At 47.2% G+C, this 17,597-nt stretch overlaps 1 protein-coding gene across 1 annotated transcript in view; it reads right to left on the bottom strand.

Moving 5' to 3' along the window:
* Positions 1-17,597, bottom strand: part of RXFP1 (relaxin family peptide receptor 1) — a 1,623,004-nt gene that overhangs the window by 8,981 nt on the left and 1,596,426 nt on the right. The window contains 1 exon segment of the mRNA XM_069631337.1: positions 11,893-12,111. Coding sequence (XP_069487438.1) covers positions 11,893-12,111 — 219 coding nt within the window.

The following is a 17,597-nucleotide window of genomic DNA, read 5'->3' as shown; positions in this document are numbered from 1 at the left end:
ATATCTATATAAGATGTTTATGCGGAAATGATATTAGTACAGAGGAAGCCAAAGCACTCTTCTAGTGTGTAGGAAATTGTAGATTTTCTGGACCTACATTTTGAAAGACATTCATCATCTTTAAAAGCGGGGAAAAAACTTTTTCTGCATTCAATTTAGTTGCCATACTGGCAGGGTATCCTTAATCTCTGTTAGCATACAATCAATGTATATCTATAGAATGTTTGTTATGTGTCTTGAGATAAAGGATGGGAATCTTTCACACCAACATGACTGTGATCTCATTAGTGTACTTTCACTTCCATTCATGATTTATGTGATGTCATCTGTGATGCTATCAATGTGCTCATGGGCTGCCTATTTTCCAAGAACTGTTGAATATCTGCGACTTTGCATAAACACGACACCTTAAAGTCACATCAACTATAGTTGTGTCACTGATTATCAAGGGCTTGCATTGAATTGATTCAACTTAACTCTCTTTTATCTAAGGTTTCTTCCCTGAATAAACAGACATGTATACATACCTATATTTAAGGTGTCAATTACCAACATATAGTCAAGATAAAACCTATTTGCATGGACTTTTCCCAAAATTCTATTGCTAATAACCTTTCACTTGATGGATTTAGATGGAATTTTCTAAAGAAAGTGTTTGCCGCTGTAACGCTCACCTGATTCCCACGGAGACGCTGGTCCCGGCTGAACTGTTATAGTCTCTTCAATTGAGAAGCGTAGAGCTCGGATGACTCTCTGGACTGGGCTTCCTCTTATTGACCATCTGGCTTGCAGGGTAAGGTTTCTGCAGGCGGAAGAAAAAAGGGTTAATGACCGTTTGGCTGGACTTCCTCCTCACTAATCGCCAACTCTCCGAAAGTCCAATGTCCTGGTGAGCTCTCACCATAGGCGTATAAATGCTGGGCTCTCCATCCTGCGACTTATGCAGGGGTGCGTGGGTTCCAGTTACGTCACTGGAGATCCTCAAAGTCTTTTGTGGCCTTAGAAGTGGCACAGGTGCTGAGATGCCAAAAGGTGATGCCGCCGTTACTGCACGAGCGGATGCCAGTAGGTATAAAGAGTTTATAGTCTTGAAGAGATGTGCACCTTTAATGAAGTCTGCATTGTCTTTTTCAGGTGCCTGGATACTGAGGGCGTGGTCACTGAGAGCGCGACACGTGCGGTTGTACGTAGGTATGGGAATTTCAATGACACCTCAATAATGTCCCTGGTTTTCTGTTTTCAGGTCTTGAGATGTTGCGGGCGTTTTCCCAGTCGCGGATGCACGTGGGGAAACACGTAAGTGTTAGGCTTTCTTGCAGTCTTTAATGGCACTTAAATAAAGTCTTTTCTTGTTTTCAGGTGCCGGGCTGCTGCGGTTGAAGAGATCGTAATACGCGCACAAAAGCAGGTAAGAAAAGTAAATGCGGCCGCCTTCACCAGATTCCTACTTAACAATGTTCTTTGTCTTTACAGGTGCCGTTAGGCTGCTGAAGAGAAGGCCGCGAAGAATCCGTGAAAGCACAGATGGATCAGGTAAGCGTGCGCAGCTGCGAACGTGTTGCAACTTGCTAACCTTATGTTTCTTTTGCTTACAGGTTCTGCCGGTGTCTGGATTCCTGGATGGTAAGTATAGTTCTCGTGTCTTTCTTCCACAGGATGCTGAGCTGAAGCTGGAGATGTCACTGGAATGCTGGAGCTGACTCGGTGAGCGTCCTGCTGCAGATGCAGAATAACGCGAAGCACGTTTTCCCAATCGGGTGTGGTTTAAATAGTGTTGGAGTGATTGGGTATCTCCTTCCTCAGCCTCGCCCAGGTAAAAGAGTTCCTGTGTTCCATAGCTAAGGAGTGGCACCAGCCCCACCCAGGTAAGGAAGTAGTCCCAGTTCAGGGAATAGTTCCTCCCAGCAGAAGGCTGGGGACTTCATCCTGCCAGCATTTGCAAAGGTGAGTATGCAGCATGGTCTGCTACAGGTAGGTCCACCCAAGCACCTTTGCAAGAATTATGAGCCCGGCGCCCCTGGTGCCAGGACTGAGGTTCCTTATGAGCCTGGCGCCAGAGGCGCCAGGACATGGTCCAAAGGGCCCCAATAGGGGTTTGCTGGAGCCGGGGACGAGGGTCGTGAGCCTGCTTCCGGGGATGCTGGGCTTGACTTGGCTTCTCGGGAGCAGTGCTCATGACAGCACCCCCCCTTCAAGGCCCCTCCCAAACTTGTCTTCCCCGGAGGTTTTGGCCTATTGGGAAAAGTTCGGTGGAATTTTCTGACTAGACGAGGAGCATGGACGTGGTCAGAGGGTTCCCATGATCGTTCTTGAGGTCCGTAACCCTTCCAGTCGATCAGATAGTATAATTTTGACTTGATGATCTTGGAGTCCAGGATGTTTTTAACCTCAAATTCAGGTTCTCCATTTACTTGAATAGCCTCTGGAGGTTTATTCAGTCTGGTTCCAGGTTGCATAGGTTTTAGTAGAGATACGTGAAACAGCGGATGTATTTTCATGTGGGATGGCAAACCCAATTTGACAGCCACTGGGTTTATTATGGCTGTAATTGGATATGGTCCCAGATATTTTGGGTTGAAGGTGTGAGGTCCTTTAAGTGATAAATGTTTGGTGGATAACCAAACTTGATCTCCAACCTGGTATTGAGGGGCGTCTCTTCGGTGTTGGTCTGCTCCCCTTTTGTACCATTCTTTAGCCTGTTGTAGGTGGATTGTCGCTTCTTTGAAAGCTTGAGTGATAGCATTGTGAAGTTGATCCACGGCAGGCGTTCCAAGATCTTGGGGCGGGTCGAGATTGGAGGTTCGGGGATGAATCCCATATAAAATGTAAAAGGGACTTTTTCCGGTTCCTGAATGGATCGAGTTGTTGTAAGCATATTCGGCTATCCAAAGGATATCTTTCCAATTACTTTCCGACTGCTGTAGCATACAACGTAAATATTGTTCCAGAGTTTGGTTTGTCCTCTCAGTTTGTCCGTCGGTCTGGGGATGATGGTTGGTTGAAAGTCTCACATCGATTTGAGCTAAACGACAGCAACTTCGCCAAAAGTGAGAGATAAACTGGCTCCCCCTATCTGAGATCAAAACCGAAGGGAAGCCGTGCAATCTTACAATATTTTCAAGGAATTCCCGTGCTAGAACTGAAGCTGAAGGTAAGCCCTTTAGTGGAACGAAGTGGGCCATTTTAGAAAACAAATTTACAATTACTAGAATAGTGTTGTATCCGGAACAGGAGGGTAAATCGGTGATGAAGTCCATGGAGAGGGTATGCCAGGGATGTGGCGGGATGTCTAGCGGATGCAGGATACCCGCTGGTCTTTCCTTCTGACCTTTGTTTTGGGCACACACACCACAGGACATCACAAACTCCTTTATGTCCTTTCTCCATGACCACCAGAAGTGTCTCTTGACTTTTTCCGAGGTTTTGGCAATGCCTGGGTGGCCCTCCAACAAGGAATCATGGTAGCAAGAGATTATCTGTTTTTGTAAATCGGCATGTGGTAGGAATAGTCGTCCCTGAAAATAAGGCAGGTCTTTTTTTATGATGAAGTCCTTTCCCTTCAGTTGCCAGTTTTGTAAGTCCGAAGGGGTCACAAGTTGTTTAACTTTTGCTTCGATATCTTCGATGGATTGTGAAGAAATCAGGCCCAGGATTCTCTGTTCTGGAATTATTGGCACAGGTTCAGGATTGACAATATTATCTCCCATTCGAATCCGGGAAAGGGCATCCGCTTTGCCATTTTTGTTGCCGGGGCGATAAGTAATTACAAAGTCAAATTCGGCAAAGAAAAGTGCCCAGCGAAGCTGTCTGGAGGACTGAGCTTTGGCGGTTTTCAGGTATTGTAGGTTTCGATGATCGGTGATTACCGTGACAGTGTGTTTGGCCCCAAGGAGATAGTGCCGCCAGGCCTTGAAAGCGGACTTAATTGCTTAAAGCTCTTTCTCTGTGATGGTGTAGTTAATTTCAGGCGCCGAGAACCTGCGAGACCAGAATGCCACGGGGTGCAATTGGTTAGTTTCCGGATCTCTCTGTGATAGAGCCGCCCCCATTGCTAAGCTGGAGGCGTCGGTCTCAACGATGTAAGGGAGGTCTGGGCATGGGTGTTTCAGTATGGGTGCTGAGGTGAACTTGGCTTTTAGCTCTTGAAAGGCCTGTTCTGCTTCTGTTGACCACTCAAAGGGCGGTGATGGGCTGCACCACTCATGAAAACTCTGGAATAAACCTGCGGTAAAAGTTGGCGAAACCTAAAATGCTTTGGACACCTTTCACGGAAGTAGGTGATGGCCACTTGATGATAGCGTCCACCTTTCTCGAGTCCATGTGGACTCCTTTGGGTGTCAGAATAAAGCCTAGAAATTCGACCTCGGTGACGTGAAAAACACATTTTTCGAGCTTAGCAAAAAGCTTATGTTGGCGGAGTTTTTCAAGGACAGCTCTAACATGTTTCCGATGATCTGCTTCTGAAGATGAGTACACAAGGATGTCATCTATGTAGACGACTACGCAAACATCTATGAGTTCTCTGAGGACATCATTCATAAAATACTGAAACGCGGCTGGTGCATTGCATAGTCCGAAGGGCATCACTTGGTATTCAAATAGTCCATACTTGGTGCGAAATGCCGTCTTCCATTCGTCGCCTTCTTTAATCCGTACCAAGTGGTAGGCTCCCCGGAGATCTAGCTTTGTATAAATGCAGGCGTTCTTAACTTGGTCAAGGAGTTCCGGAATCAGAGGTAGGGGGTATCTGTTCTTTACCGTTATCTGGTTCAGGGCACGATAATCAATACAGGTTCTAAGGTCACCTTCTTTTTTAGGTACGAAGAACAGAGCCGAGGATGCAGGAGACTTTGATGGGCGGGTAAATCCATTGGCCAGGTACTGGTCCAGATACTGTCGCAAATGAAGATTTTCAGGCTCGGTAAGGGCGTAAATTCTACTACAAGGGGGAGTGGCTCCGGGTATCAGGTCTATTTGACAGTCATAAGATCTGTGGGGAGACAGGGTATTAGCCTGTTCCTTCTGAAAGACATCTTGGAATTCTTGATACTCTGGAGGCAATTGCGGTCCTTCGGATGTTGCTACCGCTAGGCCAATACTGGGTCGAGGATAACAAGTAGGTGCACACTCTGGGAACTGTGTCGTCTTTGGTCGCCAATCAATTTGAGGATTGTGTTTCTCCAACCAAGGGATCCCCTGTAACGCTCACCTGATTCCCACAGAGGCGCCGGTCTTGGCAGGATGGTGTCTGTGACTCGAAAAGTGAAGTGCAGGACTCGATTGGCTTCCGGGGCTGAGCCTCTTCGCACTGTGTGTCTAACTCGAAGAGTGAGATATCTGCAGGTGAAAGAATATGGGGTTAATGATCTGGGGTTGTCGGGTATCTCTCTCTCTTTCCCTTCCTCGCTTTTCTGTGGAGCCCCAAGGTCAACGTGCTCACCTTAGATAGGTGAATGCTGGACTCTCCATCTGCGTCTGGTGCAGGGTGCCGTTGCCAGTTTCTTCACTGGGTGAAACGTAGGCCTCTTGACATCAGAGGATTGCTACCGTCGTTAACTGCACAAACGGTGAGTTTCCGGACACCTTTTAAGTCCTTACAGTCTTTAGGTGCGTGGGCATGTTAATATGGAACAGGGCTCTGTATAATGCTTTTTCTATTTGTCTTGCAGGGCTCTTGAGGTACAATATGGTGTGAAGAAAGCCGAAGTTCGAGCCAGAGTCTTGGAATGAAGCGCTTGGAAATGCGTAAGTAAATGCCAGTTGCCTGCTTTTCAAAAGCTCTCTAACTGTCTCTTTTCCCTTGCAGCTGTGAGTTCGGGTGTTGAAGAGACGCTGGAAAACGCCGGAGTATTTGCAGGTGCCCTATTGTGGCAGGCGCGATGGCGCGTAAGTAAAATACCTGTCTAATGTCTCTTCTTTTGTCTTTCAGGTGCAGGATTGCAGCGTTGAAGAAAACCGGAATTCGCGGAGTGCCGGTAAGTAATTCCACACAGGAATAACTATGCTTTTGTCTTCACAGGCGGAGGAGCAGCGTGAATGGTAGCTGCCGATGGATCAGGTGAGGAAAGCGCTGCGCGTGAAGGTTGCCGTGCTAACCTGTTGTTTCTTGTCTTTGCAGGTGCTACTGAAGGCTGGATACAGGAATGGTAAGCGTTTGTTCTTGCAGGTTCAGGATCGGAAAGAAGAAAACTGGAACAGACACGGTGAGCGTTCTGCTGCAGATGCAGAATAACGCGAAGCACGTTTCATCAATCGGGTGTGGTTTAAATAGCCTTGGAGTGATGAGGCGTCTTCCTCCACGGCCTCACCTAGGTAAGAAAAGAGTTCCTGTTCCAGAAGAGTTCCAGTGTTTTATCCAGGGAGTGGAGCTTGCCCCACCCAGGTAAGAAAGTAGTCCCGGCTCACAGAGGATTCCTATGTGGCTGGTAAGTAAGCAGCATGGTCTGCTGCAGGTAAGTCCACCCAAGCATCTTCATACAAATGATGAGCCCGGCGCTTCCAGTGCCGGGACCAGTGACTTTGATGAGCCTGGTGCCACCGGCGCCAGGACAAGGTCCAAAAGGTCGCAGTGGGGACCGGCTGGTGCCTGGGATGAAGGTTAGGGGCCTGCTTCCAAGGACGTTGGGCTGGTCCTAGCTCCTTGGAAGCAGTGATCATGACATCCCCAGAATTATTTGGAACTGAGGGGCCTTGATCACATCGAACACGATTACCTCCCGATGTCCATCTTGGCCTAATAACGTCACTTCTGTGGTGGTATGGGCTACCGGTCCGGAGGCTATTTCCGTACCATCCACTGTGGTAATGACGTCTTTAATTACCTTAGGACAAAGGGGTAGGTTCATCCTGGAAGCCATCTCGCGGTCTACATAATTTCCAATCACTCCGCTATCAATGTACGCTTTAATGGCATGCAAACGATCCGGTCGTTCTGGATTTATGAGGACCATTGACATTATGAAGTGTGAGGTCAAAGAACTGGTTTTTACGCTCGGCAAGCGGACCTCTACACTTGTCGGGCGAGGTCGTTTCCCGGCTCGGGCTTTTCGGAATTCTTATCAGAAGCTCCCATTGTCTTCTTCGGAGGTTTCACCGGACAATCTCGGAGGAAATGTCCTGAATTTCCACAATAGAGACATAGCTGCAATTGTCGTCTCCTGTCGCGTTCTTTCTGGGTTAGGGGACCCTTTATGACCCCTATTTGCATAGGTTCTACGGCTTCAACTTCTTTGGTGTGAGTTAGTGGCTTAGAGAATACTCGAGTTTCGAACCTGGAGCGGTCTGCCTTTCTGTTTTGTAGTCTGTGATCCAATTGGACCACTAAATCAATGTACTCTGAACAATCTTGAGGGGGATTCACGACCTGGGCTAGGACGTCTTTGAGTTCGCCACGCAAACCCCTGTGGAAAAGCGTGATCCTCTTGTCCTCGGGCCATCTGGTTTCTACGATTAGTCTGTTAAATGACGCAATATAAGCCAGAAGATCCTGATTGCCCTGCCGTAGGGAAAGGAGTTTGTTGTCCATGCCTGCCCCTGGGAATGTCTTGCGAAAAGTCTTTCCATATTGGCCTGGAAGGCCTGGAAATTGTGAAGAATCGGGTCATCCTGTGTAACCAGAGGGATCGACCAATCAGCGGCGCTGCCACTAAGATACGAAAGCACAAAGGCTACTTTAGTCTGATCAGTCGGAAAAGCAGCTGGTCTACAAAGAAAGTGCAATCGGCACTGATTTATGAACACCGCAAACCTCTTAGGGTCACCAGAGAAGCGTTCGGGCGGAGCCAAAGGCATATTTCCGGGCAGATTGATTTGAACAGGATTGGCTGAAGCCGCCGGGGTATAGGTCCCTCCTGAATTAGGTAGAGGGGTTTGCCCCGGTTGTGTTTGGAATAACTGTCTGGCGAGGTCATCAGTTCGTTCTTTGGACATAATCAATTCCCTCCTCAGGGCATTCGTTTCCTGGTGGGCAGCATGTACTTCAGCTCTTAATTCCCCTAGTAACTGGGCCAGTTGATCAGTGTCGGAAGTTTCCATAATGCCTGGGTAGGAGGTTATTGGAGGGCTTCGCGTTCTGTAACGCTCACTTGATTCCCATGGAGGCGCTGGTCCCGGCTGAACTGTTATAGTCTCTTCAATTGAGAAGTGTAGAGCTCGGATGACTCTCTGGACTGGGCTTCCTCTTATTGACCGTCTGGCTTGCAGGGTAAGGTTTCTGTAGGCGGAAGAAAAAAGGGTTAATGACCGTTTGGCTGGACTTCCTCCTCACTAATCGCCAACTCTCCGAAAGTCCAATGTCCTGGTGAGCTCTCACCTTAGGCGTATAAATGCTGGGCTCTCCATCCTGCGACTTATGCAGGGGTGCGTGGGTTCCAGTTACGTCACTGGAGATCCTCAAAGTCTTTTGTGGCCTTAGAAGTGGCACAGGTGCTGAGATGCCAAAAGGTGATGCCGCCGTTACTGCACGAGCGGATGCCAGTAGGTATAAAGAGTTTATAGTCTTGAAGAGATGGGCACCTTTAATGAAGTCTTTGCATTGTCTTTTTCAGGTGCCTGGATGCTGAGGGCGTGATCACTGAGAGCGCGACACGTGCGGTTGTACGTAGGTATGGGAATTTCAATGACACCTCAATAATGTCCCTGGTTTTCTGTTTTCAGGTCTTGAGATGTTGCGGGCGTTTTCCCAGTCGCGGATGCACGTGGGGAAACACGTAAGTGTTAGGCTTTCTTGCAGTCTTTAATGGCACTTAAATAATGTCTTTTCTTGTTTTCAGGTGCCGGGCTGCTGCGGTTGAAGAGATCGTAATACGCCCACAGAAGCAGGTAAGAAAAGTAAATGCGTCCGCCTTAACCCGGTTCCTACTTAACAATGTTCTTTGTCTTTACAGGTGCCGTTAGGCTGCTGAAGAGAAGGCCGCGAAGAATCCGTGAAAGCACAGATGGATCAGGTAAGCGTGCGCGGCTGCGAACGTGTTGCAACTTGCTAACCTTATGTTTCTTTTGCTTGCAGTTGTCTGGATGTTGTCTGCCGGTGTCTGGATTCCTGGATGGTAAGTATAGTTCTCGTGTCTTTCTTCCACAGGATGCTGAGCTGAAGCTGGAGATGTCACTGGAATGCTGGAGCTGACTCGGTGAGCGTCCTGCTGCAGATGCAGAATAACGCGAAGCATGTTTTCCCAATCGGGTGTGGTTTAAATAGTGTTGGAGTGATTGGGTGTCTCCTTCCTCAGCCTCGCCCAGGTAAAAGAGTTCCTGTGTTCCAGAGCTAAGGAGTGGCACCAGCCCCACCCAGGTAAGAAAGTAGCAGTTCAGGGAATAGTTCCTCCCAGCAGAAGGCTGGGACTTCATCCTGCCAGCATTTGCAAAGGTGAGTATGCAGCATGGTCTGCTACAGGTAGGTCCACCCAAGCACCTTTGCAAGAATTATGAGCCCGGCGCCCCTGGCGCCGGGACTGAGGTTCCTTATGAGCTTGGCGCCAGAGGGGCCAGGACATGGTCCAAAGGGCCCCAATAGGGGTTTGCTGGAGCCGGGGACGAGGGTCGTGAGCCTGCTTCCGGGGATGCTGGGCTTGACTTGGCTTCTCGGGAGCAGTGCTCATGACAGCCGCATCCCCTCCAAACTGGACATTTTGTGGATAATTTGTTAAATAATACTAAAGTTATTTAAAGAGCATAAATGCTGTTTTTAGCCTACACCCATTAATTTTCCCATAGAGAAAAGGGTGCTTCCATTGAACACATGAAGCACAAAAAATGCTTGATGGATTTGCACTAAATAACGCACACCTTGGGCACAAAGCACTCTATACGTGCCTTTTGTTGGTTTGGGGGTAAAACCATGCAGTAGTTTTGAAATAATTTGATGGAAAAGGGGGTGCATCCATTCCAAAAAAACGTTTATATATCTTCCATGGTGCATTGCAGCAGTGCACCTTTTCAGAAATGAAAAGCCACCTCTTTTTTTTGGCTCAAAGCAAGCGATTCCCACAGTAATTCTGAGGCAAGCCAAAAAAAAAGAAGTGCTTAAAACAATGCTTGGAGGGTGGAACAGGATGATTTCACATTAGGGTAGTGGTAGGGAGGGAGAAAGGGGACCACATGTGTAGTTGGAGAGTTTGCGGTGGTCTGCGGAGCCTGTTTGTCGCAGAACGTTTTCATGTTATGGGCGAATCCCAAGGGATTCCTGCGGTTATGTCGCAAGACGCGTTCACAAAATAAAAATGGTCACATGAACCAGTGAGTGAAAAGGGATTATAGGGAGAGGGTTTGGCCGAATTTACACAAATTGGGGATAGGTTAGCTAGCAAGAAGGAGTGCACATGGAAAGTGGCACTAGGGATAAGGAAGAGTTTTGAATTGTTGAATGTTTTCCCATTACCACTGTAACAGGCAAACAATGTATTATCGCGGAAATGAGTTTCGGGAATGAATGGTGCGGTAAATAGGGCAGTAGGAATGGTTTGTTAAAGTAGGAATTTGCATGGAAATGACAGTGAAGTAATGGATGGGAAAAAAACAAGCAGGCATGGGCCAATGGTCAGTGGCCATGGCTGGTGGGATCTGATCATTTAACAGTGAGAGGGATATGGGGCTCAGTCTCGAGGTCATGGCCACATGTCTGTAGTCCACAGGTTGTGGTCCTTTTGACTTATTGTTGCAACATGGACAGTGGAAACAGCCAAAGGATGTGGTGACTGGTCATGAGCAAAGGCGACCTGTGGGTTCTGGTTACTTAATAGTCTGGGTAATGTGGGCCTGTGCTGTAGGCTGTAGGTTGGGGCCCCTGGCAGAGCTGAAGGGAAGGACCAGCTGGCCTCTGTCTTTTATAATAATCGGTTCTACAAGGACAGCGGCTATGGCCCAAGAGGAAAAAGGGCGGCTTCCCTCTTCTTAGGAGGCTTGATGCGGTCAATTCCATGAGGTAACTCCATACTTCTGAGCTCCCGGATTGCCTGGGAAGAGCCATTACGTCACCTCCAGGGTTCTAATACTGATTACACAAAGAGAATTGGTTACATTTGTTCAAGGACGATTTCTTTTTTTCCCTAACTCACAACCTGCTCCAGTGACAACTAATTGCACAGGTGGTGTTAATTGCTAATGTCCTGCTTTGTTTTGATTACTTTAAGTGATTGTCATGCTTAGAAAAAAATAAGCCTAATTAAGCAGATCGATATTTTAGGCTTCCCGTTGGTTGACATCCATATTTCACCGAAGTATATAATTCCTGTGAATCATAGAAAAGATTTCACATGAAAAACATCATCCCCTTGAATGAGGTGTTTTGAAAACACAGTTCTTTGTGTAATTAACGTAGAACGTTTCCATTGAATATGGGGTAAACATTTTTCACATTTATAAATATGTTTATAGGTGTTAAAGCGTGGGTAGTCAAAGAAGCTCTTTGTCACTGGTATTTGCTTAGCAGAAGGACCACAAATTGTCTGTGATCTCATAATATATTTTTAGAAGCCGGATTTGCAGTACCGGGCATATCGCATTTCCATACAAGTCGTATCATTTTCTGTAGTTGGCAAGCTAAATGAGTTCAAGAAATTCCAACTTGATTCCCTTGACTGCAGTGTCAACTCTACATTGTCTCCTACCAATAGAAGTTATACATGTTCTTGCACATGTGAATAGATATTTGTTTTGCCTACAGTTACCCATACAAATACCTTTTTAGTGTGGCCACCTTAAAATTGGTGATTTTGCCCAATGCCCGGCACTTTTGATCTCAATCAGCACTTGTGCGAGAAGCTACCCTCATCGCCTGTTTGATAATGTGACGTCTATTGATCCTCTTTAGCACTGAAGGGTGTACAGCAATAATTATGGGGTAACCAACTCTGAATAGCGTTGTGTTAAATTGAATAGTGGTGAAAAATAGAATACCTGGTATTTCAACTTGAAGTAAAGAAAGCAGCTTTAGTATAAAGATAGGTATCCAGCACAGCGCATCAGTGAAGACTATGAAGAAGAAACGCTTGGCGAGGGTCATCTCTTTTTTGATATGGTTGTGGATTTCTGTTGCCGTGGTAGCGGTCTGGTGAATGCTGTAGAACATGCTGCTGTAGGAAAAGACAATGATGAGGAAAGCCGCCAAATTGACACCTGTTTTGGAAAGAAAGAAAATACATTAGTGTCAATCTCTTTCCTCATAGGAAAAACCAAGTACATATTTGTGCACACCAGATAAAGGAGAAGAAAACTACAGGATATAGGACACATTTAACAGAACATGACAGATCGAATGCATGCTCAACCCAGTGGGGCACTTTGTTGCTGATAACAGAAACGTATTGTTACCCAACTCAATGGTGCACAGTTTTATCAACTTCGGAAGGATAAAGGGCTGGGTAGATCTGCCAAGAGTCAGACATGTGACCATTCGGTCAAACACAGATCACTGGAGAGGATGTCTATGTCCACAGAGCCATGTACCCAGCTGCCTCATAGCAGTGTTTAGGAGCTGACTCATGCTTCAACAGTGTTGAATGAAAATTAGTTAAAGAATGAAAATGATATGTTGATTGCTTTGCTGGGAGAGTTCTGCATGTTTTAATTTTGATTTACGTATCAATTCCTGTACTTGGAACGACACATGTGTAGCCCGTGCTTTTCGGGCCCCAGCTTGTGCAATGGAGTGCACTTTCACTTTCCTTAGGCTAGGAACAGACCCCACAGGAACCAGCTGGACAGGCTGGGGCGCTACGCAACCTTCCCTTATACTTCACACTGTTACTCAGACAGCAAGGTGGATGTTTCCTAGGCACCCCAACAGGAATCCCTTTTTTTATTTTAACAAAAAACACACGATAACCCGTTAAACCTTACCACTACGTTCCCCATGCGTGTTTTTACCTCTGAGGGATGTGCTCCGTCAGCCCACACTCCCCGGAAGGGTTCGAAGGTAGACCCTTAGCGTGGAACTGACAGAACAGACCCCTACTCTCTGCTTGGCCCAATCACTGTGAAGGAGGGCCAGGAGATGGCCTCAGTGAGTGGTTCCACTTCCTAGGTGGCCGTCACCAGGCTGACACTTCTTCTTCCTGTTACATGCCAAAGTATTCCCTACTACCCCTCCTTGTTCAACCCCACAACCACTTCCACACACCTCCAAAACCAATTCAATATAAACATAACCTTAAACATATCCCATACATAACTACCCATTTAAATATATGACGAGCGTTATTAAACACATATGTACATTAACCACAGGGGGAGGGCTGCTGCAGTCAGCCACACCCAGGACCCTTAAAAGTATATTTCTTTTAGCTTGATATCATGGGGGTGTGTAGGGCCACCCGTAAGCATTGTTCTTCTCCTGCTGTGCCCCTTCTGCCACCTGGGGTACAGCATCACTGTGGTGAGGCCCCGCAAGTAGAGATCTTTTTTTGGCAGGCCCATCCACCACTTGGGGCTGCCAGTATTGCCACTGCGTCTGCGTTGCACTTCCTCTTCTTCATGCCAGTATGTGCCCTTGGCTGCTGCCACACTCACCGCCATGCCTGCAGTGCACTTGATCTTCGTGGCGACCCTCTGACCTGAGGTCTGCCACACTCATCGCCACACCAGCTAGATCTTCTTTGGCAGCCCCCTTGTCCAGGGGGCCCGCCAGCATCACCACCCTGCCTATTGCATGTAATTTCTTCTGGCGGTGTCCTGGTTACCATGGGGACGCTGCCACCACTGCTGAACTCTGCTGTGCGCATCAGCTGTGCGCTTCATCTGCCCCTTTCTTCTTTACCTTTCATGTCACAAGCAGAGAGCCACAAACTCTTCGTTGCCCCTGCTGGCGTGACAGAGCTCCCCTTTTCACCCGGGACACAAAGAGTTGGTAGCCCATCACTTTGGCTTCAGCATTCTCCCTATCTTCACCTCCTGGGCCGCTCTAGCAAGCATGGCCCAGGAGGACTTTCTTTCTGGGGCACAGCAGGGTCGCCTGGTTAGGGTCGCCCCACACACGTTACCCAGGCTGGGCAGCTCCTCTGTTCACCCGGACTGCCCCACACATGCAGTCCAGGGCTTTGATGTTGGGACGGTCCAATATAGCCACCAGTCAGGCAGAAGTTCTCATAGCCCCATGAGTGCCTGGGTTGCACCGGGGAAGCAGTCTGTACCCACAAAGATGCCTGACTGCACCTGGCATATGAAGCTCGGTTTAGGAAAGTCCTTACAGCCTGGGGGTGACGGGGCGCATGAGGCTATGGCACCCAAGAGAGATGATGTTTGTTGCCTCCTTTCTTCTCCCTCTGTCTCAACCATTCACCCAACGGTTTCTGCAGAACTCCCTTAACAGTCTCTCCCCTGTGGTTCTGTCCATTGTTCTTTTTCTTTTTTTCTACGTTCCACTCAGCCCCAGGGTGGGCTGCATGGTACAGTCCAGGTAAATACATAAACGTTAAATATAATATTGTTCTCTCCACCCTTGTGTCTGCCTCTTAATTTCCTTCAGGGGACAAGCATGTATCCCTACCTAGGCGGTCCAAAATTGGGCCAGGGGCTACACATGTTTCGTGCACTGGGAGGTTCCTCAATGCCTACAGTAATATTGCTTGGGACCAATTGAAACAATTATAAAGTCCTTGATCCATTCTAAAGTCCATGGATTTTATTGAAAATAACAATATGACGGATTGACCCTATGTGCCGAGGATAACAGGAGAGGAGACATGATCACCCCATGCTACCCAGGTCTGTGGCAATGTGCAAACCAAGTTTACGAGTTGAGTGGCTGTCACTCAGTGGTTCTTCATGATCAGCTGTCACAGTGCTGACTTTCAGACATGTCCTGCAGAAATGGCTCTCTGTTGTTTAATATTCATTTACTGGTTTTATATGGGACGTGGTCTCTAGCGGCTTATATTCTGCTTGAGGACGCTTCAAGGCACAGGAGAACAAAAGTGGTGTGATGATGAGAACCAGATATGTTTAGGCAAGTGCCACATTCCATGTATCTTTTAAGGAGAATGTCAGTAGGTAGTGAAGGCGGATCTGTGAACATTGAACGTTTGCAGACTTGTCTTTTTTGTTTTTGTTTGCCGAATGGTGAATGGCATTTTCACCAAAGCTTTTGGCCAATTTTACTGCAGTTTTTTTTTACCACAAACAGCAGAGGGGAGACCTCTTTTATGCCCCCTCCCCTTTATGTATACATTACCCCAACTTTCCACATACATGTGTGTGGTAAGAAAATACGGGGGGGGGATTTAGGCAAAAAACAATTCATGAAATTGCCATTTGGCAAAAGTGGGTAATACCATGAAGGCTTGTGTTGTACAGTGACGTTTGTTAGTCCACACATTGTTTAGAAGTTTGAAGGAACAATTGTTTTTCAGTGTCTTCCTAAAATTAGGTGGTTTCTTTTAGAGTGAGTTCAGTGGGTCGGACATTACAGGATTTAGGCGTGAGTATCTTGCCCCCTTTACATGTTTTATTGGATGGACAGGGAAATTGGCTGCTGCTTTTGTGGCTTGTTATGCTATCAAATTCCTATTTTTTTGTGTTTTTTTTGTGGAAGACAGAACTGCAATGGTTTTTACTTTTAGTTCCTACACCGTAGAATATAAAATGTGCTTCAGAAGCACGGCAAACGCCACCTTTCGTCTTCTTTTTGACAGAGTGAAGGGAAAAGAAGAGTTTTACCAGAAAGACAAGGTTATTAACCCTGCCTTGCCAGTTGATTTCCTCATGTGTACCTCATTCCCTTCACGCACAGGCCCTCTGAAATGATCAACTCACTGAGTGGCATTGCTATCACATCAGGATGCCAAATGCATTTGATCAGTTGAAGAATGAAGCACATTGAAATAAGGGTGCACAAAGCATTTTGGCCCACTTCTGCCAGCCACTGTAGTCATTGAAGCAGGTGTTGGTGCGGCTGCAAAAAGAGAAGGTTGTTGTTGGCAACATGGTTTTGTTAGCCTAAAGAATCCCATTGATTTAAAGCAATTTGAACTTCCATTATTGGGATAATGATAATTTTCATCCTTAATGACTATGGCCAAACCACTCACTCATCAAGCCAACTTCAGTGGATTGACCCAGTCCGCTATTACCTTCAGGATTGTCAGTTTCACCCATAGAGCAAAGCAAACCCATAGCCCCTACCTGCACACACACATTTAAAAATATGACCCCTTTAAACCCTATGATCCTCCAGTTCATTGCATCACGCTGAACCAAGATCTCAAATACAAGCGCTTGGCGGTTATCATTCTCCTGTTTATGTTCCAGTCCCCTAGATCTCTCTCACTACCCCATCTCTGAGAAGAGGTCTACTCACATGCACCTATTGTTTAATTTGCTGTTCAACTCTTCTCATCCTGCTACACCTCCATGTATCCCTTCACATTGACAGTGTCTCCAACCCTCTTTGTTGCATTCTCTTGAGTGACTTTGGGGGGTCCTTTTCTAAGTCTCCAGAGCATAAAAGTGAGATATAAAACAAAAGTCTATGTAGTTTATGCGTTGCATTTATGCTTTGGAGTATTTTACTTCTATGTGCTTTTATTTCAGCATTACATTTTCATGACAGCATAAAACCAATGGATCCCTATTAAATCCATTTGTTTTTTGTTCATGGTAAAAGCAGGTGGATGATATTGTAGACGCTGTCTTTCATGCGTGCTTGGCTATATGGGGTGGGAAAAGACGGGGCAGAGTCCCTGCAGTCATTCAAGAACTGCTCCTGAGCCAGGTCACCTTCTGTCCCCCACTAGTAAGCACCCGAGGCTGCAATTCCTGTGTGTGCATCAGGAGTCTGACCCAAGCTGGGGCTGTCCTTCTTCTTCTTCTTAATTATCGGATGCATGGGCGGACCCACGCAGGCGCTTCCCCATCCTAAAGGATGATGTGCACCAGACCCACCAATCAATGCTTAGCTTACATAAACTCACAACTCCTCCCACCGCCCCGTTTGCCTCACAAAATCCAACATCACACTATTCCTCCTCCTGCCTCTCTCCCCGTCACCTCCCAGCAAAATCTTCCCACTCAGCTCAGCCACACCCAGCGCAGACAATCGAACCCTCATCAATTCTCTCTCCTCAACATGTCTCTCACACCTAAGCAGAAAATGTCCCACAGTCTCAGGCACCCCACACACCGCACAATCCCTCAACTCACGCTTCCCCACTTGAAACAGACAATCATTCAGTCCCGCATGCCCTATCCTCAACCGATTCAGCATCACCTCCTCCCCCCTCCTCCATTCCAGACGCCCTGCATCCACCTTCACTGACACTTTCCCGCGAACTGCCCTTCACCCCACTCACCCACCTCTCCTGCCACTCACCCATGACCCGTCTCACCACCACCGCCTTCACCTCATCCACACTCAAAGGTAATCTCACATCAACCGCTCCCCTTCTCATACCTTCAGCCGCCGCCAGATCCACTAACTCATTACCCAAAATGCCACTGTGACTGGGGACCCACGCCAACTCCTGATGTCCATAATCACGTCCTTCCTATCACCACCCCCCGCCACAATCGCCTGCAACCCACTCAATGAATCTGAAAATATCACCACCTTCTCTAACCCCAACTCGCACACCCTATCAATCGCCAATGCAATTGCCACCAACTCAGCC

This window comes from Ambystoma mexicanum, chromosome 6q (genome assembly GCF_040938575.1).
Source record: "Ambystoma mexicanum isolate Mex_15411 chromosome 6q, UKY_AmexF1_1, whole genome shotgun sequence".
NCBI lineage: Eukaryota > Metazoa > Chordata > Amphibia > Caudata > Ambystomatidae > Ambystoma > Ambystoma mexicanum.
Note: the sequence above shows the minus strand (reverse complement) of the source record. Positions and strands in the feature narration are given on the sequence as shown.